The following is a 23,638-nucleotide window of genomic DNA, read 5'->3' as shown; positions in this document are numbered from 1 at the left end:
GACTCTAACAATAGAGTAATTAGAGGGAAAATATACTGAGAATGACTGACTATTAATTAGTACCTTATTCCACAGGGAGTCCTATTAATTTTGATGGGGCTATTCACAGAGAAATATACTAGTATATACCAGTATAAGTAAAGATGCAAAATCAAGCAAGGAAAGTTTGGGGCAAGTATGGAAGAATACTGTTATTTCTATTTATATTGGGGCAATTTCTGAAGAATACTGTAGTGTTTTTAATAAGGGTAGATATCAAGGAACATTGTTTAGTCGGCAAAACAAATTCCATTGATAAGAACATGTATTTTCCATTTAATAACAGAAATCTACTGAATGTGTCCCCTTTAATCTCCCAGACATTTATTGATGTTTCTTTCTTTCCCAGAACTGCAAGATTTGCAAGGAGATGTTGAATATTATATCCTCTTCTGGAACTCCACTACATATAACAATTCTCTGAGCATCCAGGCCAATGTAAACTATGCTGTCATTGGCGACTTGCATCCCAGCACAGAGTATCAGGTTTTTGTTCAAGTTTTCAATGGCGTCCACAGCATCAACAGTGAAGTGGTACACGTGACTACTTCAGATGGAGGTTGGTTCAGCCTGAAAGCAGCTTGGCTTAAAATCTGAGAATGAAATTGATTGATTTTTGTTTGGGTTGAGATCAGTCATCCTTTCATTATAAAAATTTCCGGTATAAAAGGAAAAAGGGCTAAAACGCTAAAATGCTTAAGTGCTAGTTGTCATCAAGTGGCAGATCAATAAAATGTCCCACTGAGACAGAAGCACAAAGCTCTAATAGCGTATATTAACCCAGTTTGTTCTCATCTTCCTTTGTGTACTACGATCTATGTACACTATATTTGGAATGGAGTTCATGTCAATAAATGGTGAAATTTAAAAACAATTAATGGTTTTTAAAAAGATTTGCTCTGTGAAGCGGTGTGCTTTTGACATGACAGTCAAATGCAGGACCTTTCCTGAGTCACCAGAAATGTAAGGTACAAGTTCAGCCTCTGAGAAAATTTCCCTATGAGTCATTTCCAAGCCAGTTGGCTGGCGGGGGAGAGAAAAAAACACTTGTGAATCTGAAATGTGTTTGGAATGGTCTTTCTAATCTTTTTGGCTTTATAAAGTCTCATTATAAACATTATAATATCATTATCTCAGAAGCAAGTGTTCCAGGTCATTAGCAAAGCACTTTAAGTGAGGATTCCATTTCCTTGGTGATGCCAAAGGTCAGCACCTTTTGTTTATAAAATAGAATTGATCGCAAGGGCAATTTTTCAACTGGTTAAGATGGGCTCCTAGGATAAAAATAGGTCTTTGCATAGTTATTTCTGACATGCTTTAATAATTGTGTAATTTAACGCTAAGGAAGTTTTTTTTTTTTTAGCATTAGACTTCATCATTGCCTATGGTAATCAACATTCAAAACCATTTACATAATGACAATATTGCATATTACTTCATATTGCTTGACTTACAAGGCTCAGAACATCAAAGAATTTGTCACGTTCCACCAGACGCAGTGTATTTTTGTGTTAGTTTTTGCTTGAAAAGCAAAATTGCATCTTTTTTGAGAGGGGATGGGGGGCATAAAAATAATAACTGTGTGTTGGCAGTACAGATGGGTGAATAATTTATCATCATATCCCACTGGTCACATACCATTGAAGATTAACACTATGCTGGTGGTATAAAGCATTTTACCACCAACTCTCATGGTTTCTAACTGAGAGTATAATAAGCCAATTTACAGAGAACTACAGACTGTGATAACTTCATCAGAGGAAAGCAGATAAGCAGTGAACCCTTTGCTAAACCTAAATACTAATCTGCATTTGGTTAAACAAGTGCTTTTACAGAGACAGCTGGAGTTTATTCAGTTTCTTCCTTTATTTCTAGAGCCTGAGGGCATGTTCCCTCCAGAGGTTGTCATCATCAACAGTACAGCTGTACGTGTCATCTGGACATCGCCTTCAAACCCAAATGGTGTTGTCACAGAGTATTCTATCTATGTAAATAATAAGCAGTACAAGACTGGAATGAACGAACCTGGGTCCTTTCTTTTAGGAGACTTGTCTCCATTCACTATATATAATATACAGGTCAGAACAATTTTGTTTTGCAGGCTGTGCAACTTGTATTAATTTTACATAAAATATGTGTGGTTCAGGGCAGAATTGTGATGTATGTATGGATACAGGGCTGGAAGTGACCTCTCTCTCTCTCTACATTTCTATGAGTCAATGATAAAGAGATGAATACATGCCGTGAATGTTTGTATCTTTATATAAAAAATACTAATACACAAATAATATATATATTATTTATTACTATTCTATAATATTAGAGACAGTATAGATTGGTTCATATATGTATTTGTAGACATATATTTTTACACACACACATTTATTTTCAGCATAATTTTGGGGCCATATACAATTTTCAAATTTCCTCTTTTCACCCTCAGAACTCCATTTGATTTCACCTAAATTCCATATGCTATGACATTAGCAAAGCCCCAGTATATATATATTACAAGGAGGAAAAGAGTCTACTCCTACTCATTAAAAGAAAATTGCAATTGTTTTAGAAACATCAGGCATGCATAATATATCAGCACAGAGAAATAATGATATTGCATTTGTCATCCTTTTATCATCTTTTTTCCCCTCCTCTTTCTGTGGAGGAAGCAGCACTGAGCCATGAAATCATAATGGTACTTTCTTATGCTGTTGAGAGCGACATCTTTTTCTTTCTGTCTGTCTCTGACTCCTTCTCTTCAGATAGCTATCAAAAGCCAAAATGCTGTAGGCATTTCCTAGAATATAAGTTCAAGGAAAAACAAATATTTATCTATTTAGTGAATTGTATTGATACACTTTAGAAAGCGCAGTTTGCTGGCTCCTAATTGTGACTATTCCAGACTTAGGTTGCGTTATGTATGGAAAGGTCTTAGTAGTAGTCATGTATACTCTGTTCTAAATTTTGCATCCAGTTACTACGTGCCATAAATAAACGTCACAGACAGGCACTCCATAACAGATTTCTATGTTCCAGCCCCTCTGTAACAGCAAACCTCCATCCATGAATACACATATGACTTTCCCAATGCTTCTTGGAAGCACATTTGTCAATGGTAATGCAAATTCAGAGTACTGCCACACTTATGGACTCTTAGTATTAATATACCATAGCCACCTTCTGTTGCTTGCAATATTAATTGTTTTCCTCTGTAGCACTTCAGCTTTCCCAATCTTTGTATTGGGCCAACGTTCAGAACAATCTACTAGGTAAAATCAGACTATTCAGCTGGGATCTTCTTTGGATGTATCATTTCCCCCTCCCCACCATGCACCTTGGAAACAACATTATCTGGATGTGTGTCTGTCTGACGGCTTATCTTCATGTATGAGCTCTTGTTTGTTTCTGCTGCTGTGTATTGCGTGACCTCTCTGTTGCTAATGTAGGGGTGATATTACCATTCTTCACTTGTCATCTTTCTTCTATCTATTTAGATTCGTCTCAGGAACTGAAGGAGTAGGTGGTTATTTTCTTGTGAGATTTTTAATAGCAAAAAATATTGTTTGTATAGGATTTTTCATCTTCAAAGTACAGTACAAACATAAAATAAACATCCTTATGAGGTAAAATTGCCCACGTTTTACAGAGAAGAACCTGATAGACACTGGAAGGCAAAGTGACTTGTTTTAGGCCAGGCAAGAGATGAGAGTCAAAATGAGAATTTAGAAGTTTTTGATCTCCTAGTCCATACTGTTTCTCAACATGATGTGCCAGAGTCTACTATTACAAACATCAATACAAACCTGCAGTAACTGTATTGACTCCTGTGTAACTGAGAGCAGAAGTTAGCACCAGATATATAAATATAGTCATACCCAGGACAATAAAAGAGCACAATATCTGAGCACTTATCTTAAAATTAAATTTTCCTGGTTATGTAGAATTCAGTGATCGGGAGGAAAAACTACTTTAAGGGGGGCAGGAAGGCTAAACAAGTAACAGTGTTAATTAATTTCTGCAACTGGATTTTTACAAGTATCATTCTTTTGCACCAAGGTTGAAGTCTGCACAGCGTACGCTTGTGTGAAAAGCAATAAAACCCAAATTACAACTGTGGAAGATGAGCCAAATGAGCTGTCAGCACCCATAATACACGTTCTCAGTCCAAGGTACTGTACTGTATTTGTTTTTCTTAAGTCACAACTACTTGTAGCCACAGTGAAAAATATAATTTGAGGATATGTTCCTTCATTTCAGAATAAGGAGCATTAGAAAAATTAAAATATAGTTATAAGATCTTCCTAATTTCTTTGCTAGTGATGGTCATTTTTGCTATTAGAGTTATGGCCAGCTGAGCTACTAAAAAAAAACCTCTCATGTTTAGCTGGCTGCATGTACCGGTTATTGGTCATCAGTTTGTGATATTACTGAATAAGAGGCAATATAAATGTAAGGCAGCTAAATTAAGGTACGTGGGAGAATGAAAATCATCAAACTTACTGTTCGGTAAGGGGAGGGGAATGAATGTGGAAAAGAACCATTTGACACTGATAATGGAATCTAAGGTAACTGTGAGAGAAACAGTCACACATCATGACAATAAGAATTAATAAACCATCTTAAAAGGGGTGTGTGTGTGTGTGTCTGTGCCTCCTGTCTGTTTGCAATCTGCATCTCCTCTCCCTCTCTCCCCCACTCATGGACAAACTTCTCAACAGTAATAATAGTGCCAGGCTGGCAGATTCCAGAGGCAGCCACGTAGTGACATACATGGTAATTTTTTCTTTAAAAGAACCATGGTGGAAACTAACATTTTCCAAAGGAGAGGCTATAACTAATGGACATACAGTGCCAAAACATTTATCAAAATTACACCAACCATAAAACAGCCTCCTGCATGTATGTTATTGTTGGTGTGATTTTATTACACTTCTGGGCATGGAGGGCCTGTTAGCGATGTTTCTTTTGCAGAAACAACAACATTATCTTTTAAATAACTAAAATCTAATATCTAAGCGTTCAGAAATGGTCAGCAGAATGGATTTACTCTCCCAATATTTAAAAGGAATTTCTGTTTGCTGTTAATCATTTCTACATTTTCCTTGAATTCTATATTTGTCTCTGAATAAGGTAATCATTGGGTGAAATTAAGCTTGCTATTTTTCTGTCACACATACAGATACAGTCAAAGCTTGTTTGATGATAACTCAATTCAGGATCTCATCTTTTGCCCTTGGCTTTAACTTTATGTATGCCTTTGTCTGTATTGTCTGTACTGCAAACACTTATGTGTGTTTCTGCTATTATTTACAAACTAAATATGTCATAACACATGAGTGCAAAAAGATCAGAAATACCTTCCAATTTTATAATCTGTTCAGCCAGAAACAGACTGTTTCTACATTGCCTTTCCCTACATGTCATATTATCATCAGCTGCTCTTATATCCCAAAAGAATACTAACTACTGATCGATTGCCCGGACATGTCTGGCCGTGGCCTACATGTGCCCCGGGTAGTTCATTTATTTGCCACGGTGGATTTGCTAGAGTGGAATTTAATCAATAGCTAATTCATTAATTCTGGTCCTCGAGTATGTAGGGACTGTGCAGTATAAAAATGGCTGGCTGGCTTCAGCTTTGATTGAAATATGACAAACACAGCAGCTGACAGCTTCAGCAGGTGCTGGACTGAATATGAATTTTGCTTATTTATCCTCCATATAGGAATAAGCTTAGGGGGAAAATTCCAGTTTGTATAAACAAAAGGACATGTTAATATGTATCTGCCAACAGACAAAAAAGGGCATTTCTAGAGTATAGGCTCATGAGAAGGATGAGATATAGCACAGATCATGCAGTTTATTGTCTTTAATTGGAACCCTGGCAGTTTCTCCACTTCTGAATCCGTTTCGGGAGCTGTATTATTGATGAGAAAGCTGTAGGATAATGTCTTTGTAGCATTCACAAATAATTGTTTTCAAATTTGCCTCCAGGTGTTGTATGACATAAATTATAATTTCACCCACCAACTTTTTAGAAGTCTTTCTGATAGCAGCTCTATCCAGGCTGTTCTAATGAAGGTTATACCACCATCACCATTATGAATACCTTCTTTCCCCACCACCCCCAACAGTAACTCAGCTTCAGGCTGAAACTTGGTACAAAATGTTACAGTCCAATATTTATTCATTTTTTTAATGCCAGTCTTGAAACACAAAATGGTATGGAACCCATTCGTGAACTCCTTGTTCAGTTTTTTCTCAGTTCTTATTCAGTCATCATTCCCATTGCAATCAAGGGTGCAGTTTGCCTGAGTAAGGAGCTCAGGATTAATCCCTAGGTGAGAGCATTTAATTTCAGTACTAGACGCATGCAGCTCTTCTCTCACCATGCCATGCACTTTCCAGCTGACTACTGGTTTGGGTAGTGGACTAATCACTTTCTCTGTTTTGAAAATCAGTTTTTGTTTTTTAAAAAAACAGATTTCTTTCTTTCTTTCTTGTGTTTCAAAGGTGATAAACTCAGCCTTCCAGAAAAGTACGTAATGGCTGTGTTGCTTAATAACTCTGACCACTCTAGACAAGTAAGGGACAGTGCAGATGAAACCTATTGGAGGTTCCATCCTGTTCTGAACTAAGAGGTTGGTGGCTGTGATAAGGAGTCTGAGGGCTAGGGGCTACACTACAGAGAAATCCTCAGAGCTGTCTGAAAGAAATGAAAAGCCCCTTAGGTGCTTTTGGGGGAAGCAGAACTTACAGGTGCACATGTGGATTATAGAGCTATTGCATAAATCCAGACCATGACAAATGAGTAAGAATTATCCTGAGGATCTGTGATCTTCAAGCTAAAAATTCTCTAATAATAAATACTTAGCTGTATAGCACTTATAACCTGTAGCTCTTAAGGAGCAAAGCACTATTTACCTGATTCCCAGTCCCAGCAAGTCTGTGTCTTGGTTATTGTGTGTCATACTGTGTCCCTAAATATCTAAGTTCTGTTGTCCTTGATACAAAAGACTCCCTATGCTATGAAGAAGTGGTGGTAGAGAGACAATAATTCAATATATGTGATCCCTAATTAGAAATTTATTTGCTCCAATGATCATTACTGGTAACAGTGTTCCCATCTTTTACCATTTTATTGTGAATCTCATAATTTTTGGTATTTTTCTTAAGCCCCCCACTCCCAAAGTCAGTTGCTTGTGTGAGAATCTAAGATTTTTTTTTTAAGTAAATGTCTAGCCCTCATCCTTGAGGAGAAAAGCTTAAAATATGAACCCTAAAGACTCTAACATCAGAACCCCCAAATTACTTGTTTTTATATCTCATAATGTTTAAGACAAACTTATGATTTTGGGCATGGGTGGGGCTGGCTTATGATTTTTGGATCCTTGGGGTTGTTGATACTATAATAATCAAACTCTTAATAACTAGAGCTGATCAAAATTCAGATATTTCAAAATTTTGTTTTATTCTCTATTGGGACAAAAAGTTGAAATACTGTATTGAAATATTTGTAGAATGGAAAATTCTGAAAATGTTTGATTCAGAAATGTCTGATTAAACATTTCTGATTAAAATGAAATATTTCAACATTCCTGAATTAAAATGACAGGTTTCAGAGTAGCAGCCGTGTTAGTCTGTATCCGTAAAAAGAACAGGAGTACTTGTGGCACCTTAGAGACTAACAAATTTATTAGAGCATAAGCTTTCGTGGACTACAGCCCACTTCTTCGGATGCATACAGAGTGGAATAAATATTGAGGAGATATATATACACACATACAGAGAGCATAAACAGGTGGGAGTTGTCTTACCAACTCTGAGAGGCAAATTAAGTAAGAGAAAAAAACTTTTGAAGTGCTAATCAAGCTAGCCTCTATATGCATCCGAAGAAGTGGGCTGTAGTCCACGAAAGCTTATGCTCTAATAAATTTGTTAGTCTCTAAGGTGCCACAAGTACTCCTGTTCCTTTTACTGAATTAAAATGTTTCATTTTGGTTTGTTGAACTAATCAAAACATGTTGTCGAGGTCAGTTTGAAATTAATATATCCTCCTGAGGTGCTTCAGTGCCTCCTGGGAGTTGTAGTTCTGGTGTCTCATGTCAAGGTTCTCTTCTGTTGGTCAGGCTCCCCAGCTGGACTATATCTCCCATAAAGCATGGGTCCCTGGTTCGATCCTTAGTGTGTTAGCAAAGATGACAGCTGTCATATAAGTGGGGGCTGAACTCTGCTGGACCTCAGCTGCTTGGGATGAGTTTCCTCTGTCCAGAGGAAATGTGTAAACCCACAGAGATTGGCATCCCCGTCTGTGCCAATCCAGAAGATGTGATTCTATTACAGCTCCCAACTACAGAGTCTGGCTCTTTAGCTCAAGCAGTGGACACTCAAGAATCTATACCTGTGGAGGCCCCCAGTTCAGTCTCTAATGTGTTGGCCAAGGTGACATTTGTTACACAAATACAAAGCTTATGTGCAGCGTAAGTCCTATGCAGACCCTGCTGAATATAAATCTATCTTAAGTGGTGCATAGTCTTTGTCCTGGTCCTCTGGACAGGGGTACATTTCACCTGGAAAGGACACACTGAAGGGCATGAGCATGGCTAAAACAAATGTATTAAAGAATTTGGGCAAGTATTTGCAGAGTTATTTTAAATAATATTCACTTAGCTCTAGTTGTATCTGTGTAAATAGAATAATAATAACGTGCTTGCTTTTTACACAGTAGCATACATTGAGCCCTATATAAAAGGTAAAATGCTCAAACCATTGTACGAGGTTTTAGACATGTGATTCCGATTGACTTTAGTGAGAAATGTGACTTGCAAACCTGTAAAACCCTGCACAATGCTTTGAAAATTTACCCCAAGGGTCTGAGTGAAACTCTCGAACACAAAATCATTCAGCAGTATGGCTAGAAATGTTGGCTTTGCCATGGTACTGCAGTGTGCAAAGACTGGAAGAGAGTCACAATGGTATGAATAAAGATTGAAGTACTAGCCTTTCTTTCTTTTCTTTTCTTCTCCCCTCTTCAGCTTTCTCTGTATATTTTCCTGTTTTTGTGGGTTTAAAGCAGACCCAGGAATGTTACTTGAGTGTAGGGAGGGTTTTTTTGATAGTTGAATATGCAGTGAATACAAAATAGCCATCTACAGAATGTGGAATTAATTCAGTGAGTCAGATGAAGACCTCAGAATAATAATGGTGACTCTACAAGTCACCTATGAAGTTATTCCTTCATAGGTGACATTAATTCTCTCTCTGCAGATGCATATTGCTATGTGTGTTCCTCTGTTTATACCTCAAGGAAGTGAAATAATAGTGCGCTGTTATTTTTATTCTGTTAAGATGTCAAAGTTTATCTCAGCTGCTGTTGTTTGAGTGTAACTGTCTTGGTTTAAATTAATGCTAATTTATGATGTCACTGGCATTCTGACAGTGGCTGTGTAATTGGGCTATGGAGATTTTAAAAAAAATGTATTGTGGGAATAGTAAGTACTAGACAATTTTATATACAGATAGGAGGACTGGTATGTAGCAGTAATCCTGCACTTCAATCTATTACCTAAGTGAGAATGTCACCTGATGTACAGTGAGAGAAACACAAAACAGCCTAAATACATGTAAAGTGGTGATCATAATTGTGCTAGAATATGAAACTTTAAATTAATAACATTTTAATTCTAAATATCCATGTGAAAATGTTTTAATATGAAATATTTTAGGGGAGAGGGTGTTCTTATTCTTTTTAGTGACAATTTTGAGATCTTTCCTTTGAAAAAATAAAATGCTGTTTTTAGTAATGCTGGGTCTGATCCTGGAGACAATACTCATGGCTTTTAATGGTGACCAGTGTTCTACAGACTAGACTGATTTTTTTCCTTTAGTCCTCCTATCTGTATATAAAATTCATTCTCTTCTAAACTGGATAGTCTGGTGCTAAATATTGAAACCAAGGACTGGATTGTGCCTTGTAGGCACTATGTTGGATATAGTTCAGAATCACACCTTTCACATAGGAGATCCAGGAGCCTTGAATCCTTCATGCTATACACACTCTTTTTTCACTTCTAGCTTTATTTCTGAATGAAAGAAGTTCAAACTTAGAAAGAGGAATATTGCTTACTGAGCCACATTCTAAGTCTGAAGTTTTTAAAATTCATCATGTTGAGTTATGTGACCACCAAAAAGATAAAATCAAACAATTTTGCTAACGCAGAAAAAAGATGCATATTTTTTCATTCTTATCTAACTCAAAGGGCACATTGTTTTTGGTCTTCTTTAATTCTCCAATGAGGAGGGAACAATTAGAAGACATTTCAGACCAAAAGGAATTATTTTGTGAAAGTTATTAACAAATGAAAAGATTGGTTTACAATGGAATGTCTATCTCAACTTTGGCAATGGTGCTACTACCCAATGCTACAGTACATCCTAGAGTCATAGAAGCTGGAGATAGGAAGTATCTACTGTATTAGGTCTTCTAATCCATTCCCCTGCCAGGGTCTGACTTATTCTATATTAAACTGGACAAAATGCTAGAAAATGTTCTGTAAGGATAAATCTTATGTTAGCAGATACCTAGACTGGATGATCTAATTGGTCTTTTATATCTCTAAGTTTTTAGGTGCTTTGTCCAGTCCATACAAGGAGTTCATTTTCCCAAATATTATCAAATTTTCCTAGTTTGCTACTTTTTTGGCTATTAAAGATTTTGTTAATTTGACAATTTAGAAGGGGATTTTTGACACTTTAAATAATTCCACCCATATGACTAATATAAAAAGAAACTGCTGGAGACTTCTAAATTAATGTGAATGTCAGCAGAAGCGCAACTAAAAATAGGAATATTAAATTAATTGTTGTACCAGACATTAATTATTCTATTTACTGTAGATCTCTTCAAATTGACTGGGCATCACCAGGACAACCAAATGGCATTATTCTTGGATATGATCTCTTACGTAAAGCCTGGCGGAGGTGTATTGCAGCCCAGCAGCTACCAATGAACCAAAGCAATAGACCATGCCTATCACTGGAATGTAAGATACATGAAAACATCTGTGGAGACCTGTGCTATCATCCAGAGTCTAAGGTACTTGCAAATTGCATATATTTAACTTAACAGTCAAATGCAAGATCATATATCTAGAATCAAAGAATGCTGACTGTACCCTGGAAAACAGTGACACTGAAAAGTATTTAGGGGTCATAGTGGACAAACAACTTAACATAAGCTCCCAGTGCAATGCTGTGGCAAAAAGGCTAATGTGATTCTTGGAAGTGTGAAGAGGGGAATAGTGAGTAGAAATAAGGAGGTGATTTTTACCTCTGCGTACAATATTGTTGAGAATGATACATACTGTATCCAGCTCTGGTCCCCACATTTAAGAACCTTTACAGGGAAAAAGTATGAGATACTAAAGGGCTCTTTAACCTATGGAGAAAGGCATAACAAGAACTAACGCCTGGAAATGAAGTTAAGCCAGACAAATTCAAATTATTAATGAGGCACAATTTTTGACAATAAGTGATTAACCATTGGAACAAACTACCAAGGAGAGTGGTGGATTCTCCACTTCTCGATGTCTTCAGATCAAGGCTAGATGCCCTTCTGGAAGAGATGTTTTAATCAAACATAAGTTCTTGGGCTTTACAGGCATAAGTTCTATGGCCTTTGTTGAAAGAGGTCACACTAGATCACCTAATGGTCCCTTATAGCCTTAAAAACTATGGCTATATGAACCGTTTTCTCTGAAAAAATTTTCCAGGAAAAGTATAAACTCCCTCTACTACAATTTATCCTAATCAGAAGAAATCCTGTAATTAACTAGTTAGTGTATGTGTACCACTGGCTTGAGTGGATACAATCAGAACTGCTCAGAGGTGTGTTAAATTCCTTATACTGCTAACGGAGATACTTCATTAGCTCAGATAGTAAGGAGCTGTGCTTTTTGAAGTATATGAGGATCTAAGTCCTTTCAGCATTGTCACTATAAAGTTCTAAGTAGTCATAGTGTGAAGCATAGAGACCATAGTGAAGTTTCTAGGTTTGCAATTACACTGTAGTACACATGTCTATTTGAAAAAAAACTATGGGGAAAGTCATGAAGTGAAGCCTAAAGCTTTGTGGTGTACATTTAACTCTTATCATTCATCATAATTTTCATGACAAATATTAGTTTATTGGGATGATTAGGTGCCTTTCAAATTCTTCCTTGATTGAATGACTTGATTCTGCTTTACAGCAAATCTATTTAGATTCAGATACAAGTGGGTGGTTGTTTACATGACAATAATGAGCAACTCTGAATGGAACTATCATGATTTATCAGGAATATTTTTAAATTATGGTCATTTGCAGATTAATCAGTTGCTGTTCAGGAGTTGGATCAATAGTTCAGCCAGACAGTAGGAGTCTGTAAATGGTTTTTATTGACAAATGAGGTAGAAAACTCTTAGTTTGAGGGTAAGATTTAATGTAATGAAATAATGTCGCTATTTGTCAACAGCATCATCCCGCATGCAGTGTCTAAAGCTAACTGTGTATTCACAAGATTCACTGTCAGAGGAGACAGTAATTAAGAAAGTGAGTTATTTGAGGGATTCAGATCAAAATATAAATTATTCCAGCTGACATAGGTTTAGCTTTGGGTTGCATTCAATAGAGTGCCATGCACCTAGCGTTTGTGAAACCTTACTGCTGACTTATGAGCATGATTTTGTTCTGGAATGTAAATGAATTTATGGGGTTTTTTGTTTGTTAATTTTGAGAAACAAATGTAAATATTTAATAAAATGTAGCATGTGGATTATTTTTAATACTTCTAGGGATGACGTAAAGAAAAAAAATATATATCTACCCCTTACCTATACTACTTATACTGAATTATTAATACTGACTTTAAAAGATATTTTTTCTTAATGATTGCGGTTTACTTTGTTTTTCTTCACTCAGTTTTCACAGTGACTCTTAGGATGGAAAATTTCAGTCTCATATAGAGAGAGATACAAGGTGGGTGAGATACTATCTTTTATTGGACCAACTTCTGTTGGTGAAAGAGACAAGCTTACACAGAGCTCTTCTTCAGGTCTGGGAAAGGTATTCAGAGTGCTGCAACTAAATACAAGGTGGAACAGATTGTTTAGCATATGTAGTTAGTACATTCCAAGGTGAAGTGGCCCGATAACACTTCTCCAGTCATAGGATAACAAGGAGGGGCGAAGGGTAGTGGGTTTGTAACCATATATAAATTGTTGTAACCAGATATAAATCTGGTGTCTTTATTAAGACCATGATTTTTAGTGTCTAACAAAGTTATGAGTTTAAGCTCCCAGGCTCATCTTTTGAAGGTGTTGTGCAGGTTTCCTTTAAGGACAAGGACTGAGAGGTCAGATAAGCAGTGATGGTTTTTTGAAAAGTGTTTGCCCATGAGTGATATGGTGTTTTTGTCTTTTACCATTTTTCTGTGTGAATTAATTGGAGTGTAATGATTATTTGGCTTCACCCACATAGTTGATATTGGGGCATTTTAGTGTACGGGATGAGGTATAGCATATGTTGTGATAGACCCAAAGAAGACCTCTGAGTAGCTTTCTTTCACCAACAGAAGTTGGCCCAATAAAATATATTATCTCACCCATCTTGTTTCTCTAAGATCCTGGGATCAACATGGCTACAACACTTCAAACAGTCTTTTATAAATACTTGCATTTTCTATGTTTAAAATACATCTTTGTTAGTTTTATTTTTCTGCTATGGTGTTCATCACTGTACTAACTGAGCATCTCACAAACACTAATACATTTAGCCTCAGATCTGCCTTCTGAGGTAATTATCCTTATATGACAGACAGGACACTTCATGTTTGTAAACGCTACTGTTATTTACTGAGTCCACTCCACCAGAGGTTGTATTACTTATTGTTTGCACTTCGGTAATGCTCAAGACTCCTAGAAGACCCTTCTTCTTCTTCTTCTTCTTCAGGATTTGGTCCTATTGAGCTAGGTGCAGTACAAGCATTGGTAAGCATTTATTACTATTAGTGTGGGATTAGGGCCCTGGGAGTAATTTAAAATAGACGCCATCAGATCAGGATTAAACAAAGACTGTGAATGGCTATCCAACTACAGAAACAGTTTCTCCTCCCTTGGTGTTCACACCTCAACTGCTAGCAGAGCACCTCACCCTCCCTGATTGAACTAACCTCGTTATCTCCACACTGATATATACCTGCCTCTGGAGATTTCCATTACTTGCATCTGAAGAAGTGAGGTTCTTACCCACGAAAGCTTATGCTCCCAGTACTTCTGTTAGTCTCAAAGGTGCCACAGGATCCTCTGTTGTTTTTTAAAATAGACGGTGCCAGAGTGCTAGCAGCCTAGAGCTGACCCAGTGTTCTGGTCACTAAGGTACTAACTATTCCTACCCCCTGGAGTGGATTTAAGGTTGGCGAGGATGCGTGCTTAATGGCTTAATTAGGCAGGAAGCTGATAAGCTAATAGGTATGTTCACACTGGGATAAAAGTTCGACAGCATGGCTGCAGCTGGCCCCTGGCAAGATGACTTGGGCTCGAGGATTTGGGGCTCCAGGGCTATAAAATTGCAGTGTAGGCATTGGGGCTCGGGCTGGAGCCCTGACTCTGAAACCATGAGGGCGAGGATCTGAGAGCCCAGGCTCCAACCCGAGCCCCAGTGCCTACACTGCAATTTTTAGCTTTGGCTCTGAGACTCTCTGCCATGGGTGTTGGGGTTTTGGGGTTTTTTTTTTCTAATCGCGGTGTAGACCTACCCAATGACAGCAATCAGCCCGTCAGCTGGGAACAGTTAAAGGAGAGGGAAGAAAGTGCAAGGGAGGAAGGCTGGAAGGGGGCCATAGGAGACAGGATATCGAGAAGAGGAGATCTTTCCCTCTCCCTCCCCAGAGAGTGGGCAAAGGGGGAAGTTTATTTCTAATTGTATGTCCCTGCCTGAGGTTGTACTGGTGAACTAGTGGAGAGGACTCCGTAAATAACACAGTGATGCTTACAAATGTGGAAGTGCCCAGGCGATTTCAGGTGGTCCAAAGGGCAAAGACAGCCATGTCACATAGACCTATATAAAATATCAACTCATTCATGCAGGTGACTTTATGAAAATATTGTCCCCTTATCTTCTCTACTGTGGATCCTCATCACAAATCAGTGCTTGGCCTGCTGTAATACACATTGCCAACAGTCCCTAAGGGCCTGTGGGAATCACTGTGGGACACTCTATCGCCACTTTATATGTTTGAATATAGCTGGGTGAAATTTGTCAGCTGAAAATTTTTTTTTGAGAAAAAACTGCAGGCTTGGGTTGATAAAACTTTAATTGATTCATGTTGTTTCAGCAAATTATTTTGGTTAAAAAAAAAAATTCCAAACCAAACAACCCCTAAAAAAAAATTTCTGAAAAAGTCAAAACATTTCATTTTGACATTTTCTAAATTAAATGTTTTGATTTTTCCTGTTGTTTAGAAATATCCTTTTTTTTTTAAGTTTTAAAATGCCTGAAATCAAAATCAAATGTTTAATTTCAGGTTGAATTAAATGTTTTGTTTGTCCTGAAACCTGAAATGAATTTTTTCCCAACTTTTCAATTTGCCAAAAATTCTGGAAATTTTTGATTTTGAGTTGATTGAAAACAATTTTTCCCCACAATTTTTTTACAACTGTCAGCAAACCAAAAATCCATGATTAGCACAGCTCTAATTTGAACATCTGACTAGAGGCATGTCCTGCCCATTCTGCTTCTGAAATGCAAATAACACTCCCAACGTACCGATGGTGTTCTGTTGCCTTCCTCTGAGCCAGGCATCCACATAAAATTTGGCCATTGACGAGAGAGCAGGACTGTGTGTGAATGATTTGGGGGGACAATATCCAAACGGGCCTGTTGGGGCACAGCTAAGTCTGAAAGGGCTCTGATTAAATGGGTAATGAGACTTTGAAGAAGACCTGTGGATTTTCAAATGCAGTTGTCATGATTGCTGTGCTGCTGAGTTCTTCCTATGGCGCCCCCAGAGACTACCCTGTTGAACCACATTTGATTCGTTCTTTTTCCTCTCACTTTCCTTCAAGTTTCAGAGTTGCAGCCGTATTAGTCTGTATTCGCAAAAAGAACAGGAGTACTTGTGGCACCTTAGACACTAACAAATTTATTTGAGCATAAGCTCAAATTTGTTAGTCTCTAAGGTGCCACAAGTACTCCTCTCCTTCAAGTGAAACCTGGTAACTTCATACCCTAAGCCAAAATCAGCTTTTCCCAACTCCTCTTGCTCCCTTTTGCATAAAGCTCAACTACTTCAGCCAACACATGCCTCTTGAGCCACATCTGCTTGCTCAACAGCAAGCATCTAACTTTGGTCACAGAAACCCCATGCTGAGCTGCAGTCTTTTCTTTCCTTCTCTTTCCACTCCCTTTCATATGGGCTTTAACCAGTGGTAATTGGGGCAAACACTGGCAAAGTCATCTTTGAAATATGGCATGGAATCTCCCTCAAGCAAGCTGGCATTTGACTCGTTTTATTAATTGTATATTTTATGCAAGAGACAATGGACCTGATTTTCCTCTCGCACCAGTTTTATCCTGGTGTAATTCCATTGACTTAAATGGGGTTATACTTGATTTGTACAGGTATTAAGTGAGAGGACAATCAGTCCATTTGTATGTAATTAAATTGGGGATCCAGTGTTATGTATTAACATTTTTCCTTATCCGTTGATCAAAGGGTGACATTTTGCAATATCAAAATATTTGGTTGTTATGGAACACTGGAACAAAGGGACTGTATTCTTTGTTCCTTATATACAAAATAAGAGTGTTAAAACACAATTCCGCCCCCAACAAAGAAACCCACACTTCAATAATAGGAATGCATGTGTCAAATAATCTTTTACTCTGTGTGAGTCACTGTTTCATTTTAAATCCATGCACATGCAAAGGACCATGAATGAGGTAGTTTAAAGCCTCATCCAAAGCCCATTGACGTCAATGGAAAGACTCCCATTGACTTCAATGTGCTTTGGATCAGGTCCTAAGTTTAATCCTATTTAATTTGTTCTGCACTTGTTGAATCTTTTAAACCTGTTTGAACTTATTCTACTAAAACTCCTTGGGATGGCATTTCTTTCTTTCTTTATCAAAATACACTCTTATGCCGTCATTGGACAAGTGTGTGATGCTTGAATGCCAAAAATCATAGGAAGACAAGCTTTACTGAAAAGCTGAGTGTCGAGTTCCTGGCTTACAATACATCTGTGGTTTGCTTGACAGGAGGGACCTCATTTGTATAATCACATATGAAATATACACTATGTGACAATACCTCTTTTTCAGTCCCAGGATTGTTATGCTGGTGTTTTCAGTCTGCTGAAGTTCATAACACTCTCTTGCCTAGGTGTTGTTACTAATGTGTGTTGCCCACACAATCCTGTTCACACTTGAAATCTTTAAAAGGACATTAGCCAATTGAACAAACATCCTCTGGAGTTCTGAGGGAGATATTCAAATTAATGGTGGAGTGTGTTACAACTCCACCCAGCAGCTAAGATACCTGAAGTGCTGAAGGCACTTCTCCATTGCCTGTGTAGCTATACCACCTGAACTGTCCTGCTGTTGCTATGTGCATCCTGAATTTAACAAAGCAAGCAATGAGAGATTGTCACAGTAAAAAAAAATAATTAAAATAGTGGTGTAAAGGGAAATAATTTCATTAAGCAATGGCTCATGAGTTTGAATAACAACAATGGTCACAGTGAACAGTTCAGTGCCTAAAAGGAGACTGAATGGAAGTGTTAATACAGCTGTAGTACTTTTATTTTCAGCAGCGACAAGCTACATAAATCTGCTGTTAATGAACTAATCAAATGGAGCTCTGGCATGACTAGGAGGTGCAAGCTTGCCCCTTGACTCATCATAATTAATACATGAATGCCATTTATTCAAAACATTGTCAGGACTCATTTCTTTAAGAAGAACAGCAACAAAAATAGTGGCTCTATACCTAGCCTCCTGAAATAGCTCAATCTCACAGGCAGGACTCTTGGACATTAAGGCAGCATCACAAGGCACATTCCGTTCAGGCCACAAGTCTGTCAACATTCACATGAACACTAGCAGCAGGGTTGCAAAGTCCATTCTAGGTTCTCTCAGGGCTTGGGCAAGATGCTCAGGTCAACATCTGGCCCCAAAAAAGAGGACAGTACAGAAATATAGTAAGCTTTGGTCAATAACATCCCAAATGCAAATTATTCTACTAGGACAACATATAGCACTGCAAACAGAATTTTTACTCTTAGGTTTTAAAATTCACATCTGTGTTAATTGTCCAAGGAAAGCAACAGCTTGGGAAAAGGAGTGGGAGGCCCCATTGGACTCTCACCACAGCACCAGGTCCCTGTAATGTAACACCAGGAGACGCATTTTCAGTTCCTATGGTCTGGCCAATGGACAGCTGGGAACTTATACAGTATTGGGGACCAATTAACCAAAAAATAGCAGTACTCACTAATAGAAGAGATTTATTTCCCACATGAGGATGCCATGGGTCAGTCCTTGCTGCAGTGCTTGCTCCACAAGCAGAAAAGTGTTTTTAACAAGCTCATAGCTCATAAGAATTCCATCTAGTCTTTTGAGACTTGCCAGTCTCATAGGTGGCTCTGGAGGAGTGTGTGTGTGTGATAAGATAGATAAACATGGCTGCTCCCTGCCTTACACAACTGCATGCCTGAGCAACCAAGTGCTCACAGCTAGTAGCTTGAAGGATGCCTTTCGTGAGCAGAGGGAACACGATCACCACCTGCTGTTCATAGAAAATACAGCCCGAGAGTGATTTACCACTGTGTGTGTGATAGTAAGATTTTTACAGGTATCAATTTGCAAATGAATTAATGTAACAACATGTTTAAGTACAGTGACTATAGCTAAGGACAAGCTGTCTACACCATTGCATTTAATAACACTATGACCTACTGTCTAGTCTGTACATATGTCACAGCCTTCTACAGGGGGGAATCTAAGACCTGGTCAAGTGTTTGGGCTACTGTGTCTGATTATTGCAAGGATCTCAAATTGCTGGGCACCGTTACAACATCCAGTATGTGCCGCCGCACCTAAATATAAGAGGATGAGATAATAATAACCTTTAGCCATTACTTTCAATGCCTTTGCTGATTTGGTTTGTGACATAATCCTAACGCTACTTGAATACATTTTATTTTATGGGTTGATAATGCAAATTCTTTGAGCTTAATACCAATGCAAATAGTAACTGACTGTCTTGAGAGTGCTGCCAAAAAAGTGCTATTTCACAATTTACAGCTGGCTGCAGAGGATGTTATGTAGCTACATAATAATAGCACCAAGTACATCAATTGGTAATGCCAGATAAAAAAGTCCAGACGTATTTTAGCTCTGACTGGGGATTTTTTTTGGAAGCTCTGTGTGGGGTTTTGGAAGATCCTGACAGGAAGACTTGAGTCATTTTAAATAAGAGTGTGGAGCTACTGAGGGTCAGAGAACATAGCTAGTTATCTGATAGGGGATTTCCCAAGGGAGTTCAGTTGGGAAAGAAGAAACATTAATAATTATACTTTACACTTACATAGCACCTTCCATCCAAGGGTCTCAAAACACTTTACAATCAGTAATAAAGTGAGCCTTACAATACTTCTTTGAGGCATGTGGAGTGGCTGTGCCCAGTCCACTCGAAGCATTGCTTGAAGGCATCAGCTGGACTATTAGAGGGCTACTGCAGGATCCAGTGCTGGCTAATTCAAAGATGTGCAGTACTTCTATTTCTGCAAAGTCTAGGGGGACACTATCTGGATGAAGTTCTCACTGCTTTTCATCCTGGGTGACAAGGAAACATTGACAAGCAACTGAAGCCTGTGAAAGAAACCAGAGAAACCAAATTAGGTAGATTACAAAGAGAAGCACCATCAGAAGGGATCGTCAGTGGGAAAGAGATAGAGCAGGGTTGAAGACTAGGTTTTAAGCCATCATTTACTCAGATAACTAGATTATATACTGCCTCTGATGTCCCAAGAGAAGTAATATGAAAAGAGGAGCAGAGGATACCCTTACGAAGGCTGAAGAATTTCTAATTCATGCAGTCTACATTGGGGCCAGTGATACACATATTGGCTGATTTGATAGAGCCAAGGGTACTTTTAAGGACCTGGGAAGGTAGAGACACTGCAGCTAATCTTCTGGGTCCATCTGGTGACAAAGGTGAGTGAAGAAGGAAGAGTGGCTTAATACCGACCAGACCTCCTGCAGCTTTATTTTTAAGGAGTAGTAACTACAGGTGATTTAAGTACAACTACATTTAAGTGCAGAGCTTCACCTTCTCAAAGGAGCACTGGATGGCAGAAGGAGTGTGCCTATCACAACACTCCTTTATAAGGTGAACCCATCCTTTATAATGCTTCACCCGTCTCTATCCCCTTTAGGGCATTGTATGGTCCTGTGGTGAGAGATGGAGCCACTGCCTTTCTGCCTGGCTTTTTTGCAGACCATGGAAAGTCAGAGGCAGTGGTTCCTTGCTTTCACTGCACTGCACACCCCCATGAAAGCCAGACAGAATCTGGTGATCAGAAATTTACAAGATAATTGAGAATACAATTAATTTTTTACATGAACAGTAAAAGAAAAGGTGCCATGTACACAAGATAGTAGCACAGAGGAGATGGGGTGGCAGCATGGGTTGTGTGTTTCTTCCAGGAAGGACATACATAGTGTTGTTATAAATGTTATATCTACGATTTTATTTTTATCAGTTCATACCACTTGGTCCATCATTCCTCAATTATTTCAGCTGTTAATCTAGGGAGTAAGTCATTCACTTCTCTTAATTATTTAATTTTGTCAATCAGTAATGAATGTAAAGAAACTAGACAAACAAAAGCTCCTTTTGAACAGATAGACACATTCTTTTTTTTTCTTTTCTTTCTCTGTTGTTGTGATGAGCTGAATTAGAAAAGAAAGGGATGATCGCGATTAAACACTCATGCTGTACTGCCAACTGCATTTTCCTTCTAGCCACAAGAGGCAGCCATTCTAAATAATATAGCTGCACTGAACAGGTTCTGAGGTTACATTTCACTATGATTTTCCCAACTGTGCTATATGATTTGTTATGTATACAGGATGCCAGTCTATCTGCACAGGAGTAAGCATACAAATAATTATTTGATTGTTCAAGCGTATAATTTCCTCTACAGTACCTGGAGAGAAGACCACAGTTAAAAGGCCTTTTCAAAATTCATTTCCATGTAAATTTTATTTTGAAAAAAGTATATAAATTATATTCTCTTGAGATCATATTGTCTGTAGACTTGTGGTAATAAATAAGTGATCGTATGCTATAAGAAGAAAACTATTTTAATGTGAAAAGGAAACTCAAGAGCTCATATTGGGAAGTCCTGTTTTTCCTAGTTGTAAGGTTTTTAGATCAGATGTCTCGTCAAAATAAAAATTGAATATGGGAAGGTGGGGGCAGATTATATCTATATATCGAAATCTACTCCACATTGCCAGACTCAAACATCCTAGGAGTCATGTGAAGACAATTCATATTAATGGAGTATTTTATTAAGGTGCAGCATGGTCGAAGGCCACAAAATAGCAACATTCTGTCAGATGAACAGTAGTTTATTGAAGTCTAATAATGCTGGAGGGCACAGGATTTTAGCCGTGTTGCATTTTGTTTGCCTGCATTCATATTAACATCAGAGCTAGGATTTATTGTACACATTTTTCATATACATTATGTTTTGTTTAACAGATATTGGCTTTCTATTTTTTAAACTACTTTTAGGTGTGTTGTAATGGGATTCTGCACAACAATAAACCTGGCTTCCAGTGCTGTGAGGACAAGTACATTCCATTTATTCTTAATTCATTGGGGGTTTGCTGTGGTGGTCAGATACATGCTGTGCAACCAAAGTATCAGTGCTGTGGTGGCTATTACACCAAGGTATTAGCAGGTAAGAGGCAACTTCTTTCAAGCATTTGAAAGAAATAAAATTGCACAGTAGAGTTGATGTACCTCTTAAACCCAGGAAGGTGAATACATATTAATATGTTTGGCAATTATAGAGATTTTTGATGTCATTTATAGATGAGCAAAGATTCTGTGCCGACATGGAACGGGCAATGAGAAATTGCCTTGATATTGCTGCCTAAACACAGTCGACTCCACTTACACAGGAAATGCCTAACCGATAAATCTTCCTAATTGGGTCATTTCCCGAACGAATTTAACATGAATGATACTTAACAGCAACAACTGCTGCTTAATGGGGAGGGCAGTTCTGCTTAATAGGGACGCTGTCAGGCAATTTTGTGGTGCTGTGTCTTTTGTGTGACTTAATCTTGTGATGGTCTGCCTGCCTGCTCTTGTAGCAAGAGCTTTTAGTCCCTCCATACCTGTGATACGTACAGAGAGGTGCAACTATATATGTTGGATGGCAAGCTCAACATTTCTCAGATGCTCCTGGTGTTAATACTGCTGCAGCAGACTTCATCTCCAAATGTAGAAAGTACATCTTCATTTTTAATCCATGGGACTGTTCAGTAACATGATGGTCTCTGCAGATCCCTGGACAGCACCATTACTGTCAAAATGGTGTGGGGTTTTCTTCGTAAGGAATTCCTACTAATGGTGCATGTAAACAGAACACTACTGTATTTAAAAAGATTCTCAGGTGAAACACATGACAAGTTACAGGTAACTTTTGTAACTTAACCATTACTTTTAAAAAATGCCTTTGTTTCTAATTTTCAGGAAATAAATCATGTTTTTGGTAAAATGTTCACATTCTACTTCATATTGAAGGCTTCCAGTTATCCATTTCAAATTCCATTTAACGTTTAAAATATCACTTACTTACTAGTAAACATTATTGGGTTATATAGTGAGGGGATTAAGAGAGAACATTAAATATTTCTTGTTGCTCCTGACTGCTATATCTTAGGTCTCCAATTCATTGGTTGGGTTGATTTGATTTATATTGTACACCCATCATCCTTATCTCTAGGCACCTACTACAAATTTGAAAATAATGAAAAAGATAACTTGACAGACAAACTGATAAAATGTCAGTACTACAGAAACTCCACCCCTGCAAAAAGGAAAGGAACAGTTCCCACTTAGCCCAACTCCTCAGAAAAAGCTTGAGTAAAGAGGCTCTCCAACATGCTCAGACTCTCTTCTGACATGCTTATCTGACCGATTTACAACAAACACACATGAGTTCTGTGCACACACCAGCTTCTTTGACAACACAGCCCTATTGCCTAATTGTTTTTGCATGTGTGCAATCTAGGAAAATCTGGGCAGCTGCCCCATAGTGCCTCTTTTGTGGAAAGAGGCTCTGATCCTGCATCAATACAAGCTTTGCTAGTGACATGAGCATAGGATCGAGCCAGAGAACATTGTGCAAAGTAGCACCAGAAATCTATGAGGCCACGCACCCCGGGATGTTATGTGCTGACACAAACCATCATTAGAGCCAACCATATTTCTAATTGGTTACTATATCAGTTTAAAATTATAGTGTAGCTGAAGCCTATAGA

General features: G+C 38.1%; 1 protein-coding gene across 1 annotated transcript in view; it reads left to right on the top strand.

Annotated features, from left to right (window-relative positions):
• USH2A (usherin) overlaps window positions 1–23,638 on the top strand; it is a 565,863-nt gene that overhangs the window by 405,749 nt on the left and 136,476 nt on the right. The window contains exons 44-48 of the mRNA XM_054021626.1: window positions 389–598; window positions 1,915–2,117; window positions 4,093–4,205; window positions 10,933–11,131; window positions 21,879–22,047. Of these exons, the coding sequence (XP_053877601.1) occupies window positions 389–598; window positions 1,915–2,117; window positions 4,093–4,205; window positions 10,933–11,131; window positions 21,879–22,047 (894 nt within the window). The remainder of the gene's footprint in view (window positions 1–388; window positions 599–1,914; window positions 2,118–4,092; window positions 4,206–10,932; window positions 11,132–21,878; window positions 22,048–23,638) is intronic.

Source organism: Malaclemys terrapin, chromosome 3 (assembly GCF_027887155.1).
Source record: "Malaclemys terrapin pileata isolate rMalTer1 chromosome 3, rMalTer1.hap1, whole genome shotgun sequence".
Classification (NCBI taxonomy): domain Eukaryota; kingdom Metazoa; phylum Chordata; order Testudines; family Emydidae; genus Malaclemys; species Malaclemys terrapin.
The sequence above is the reverse complement of the archived record's forward strand: the minus strand, read 5'-3'. Positions and strand labels throughout refer to the sequence as shown.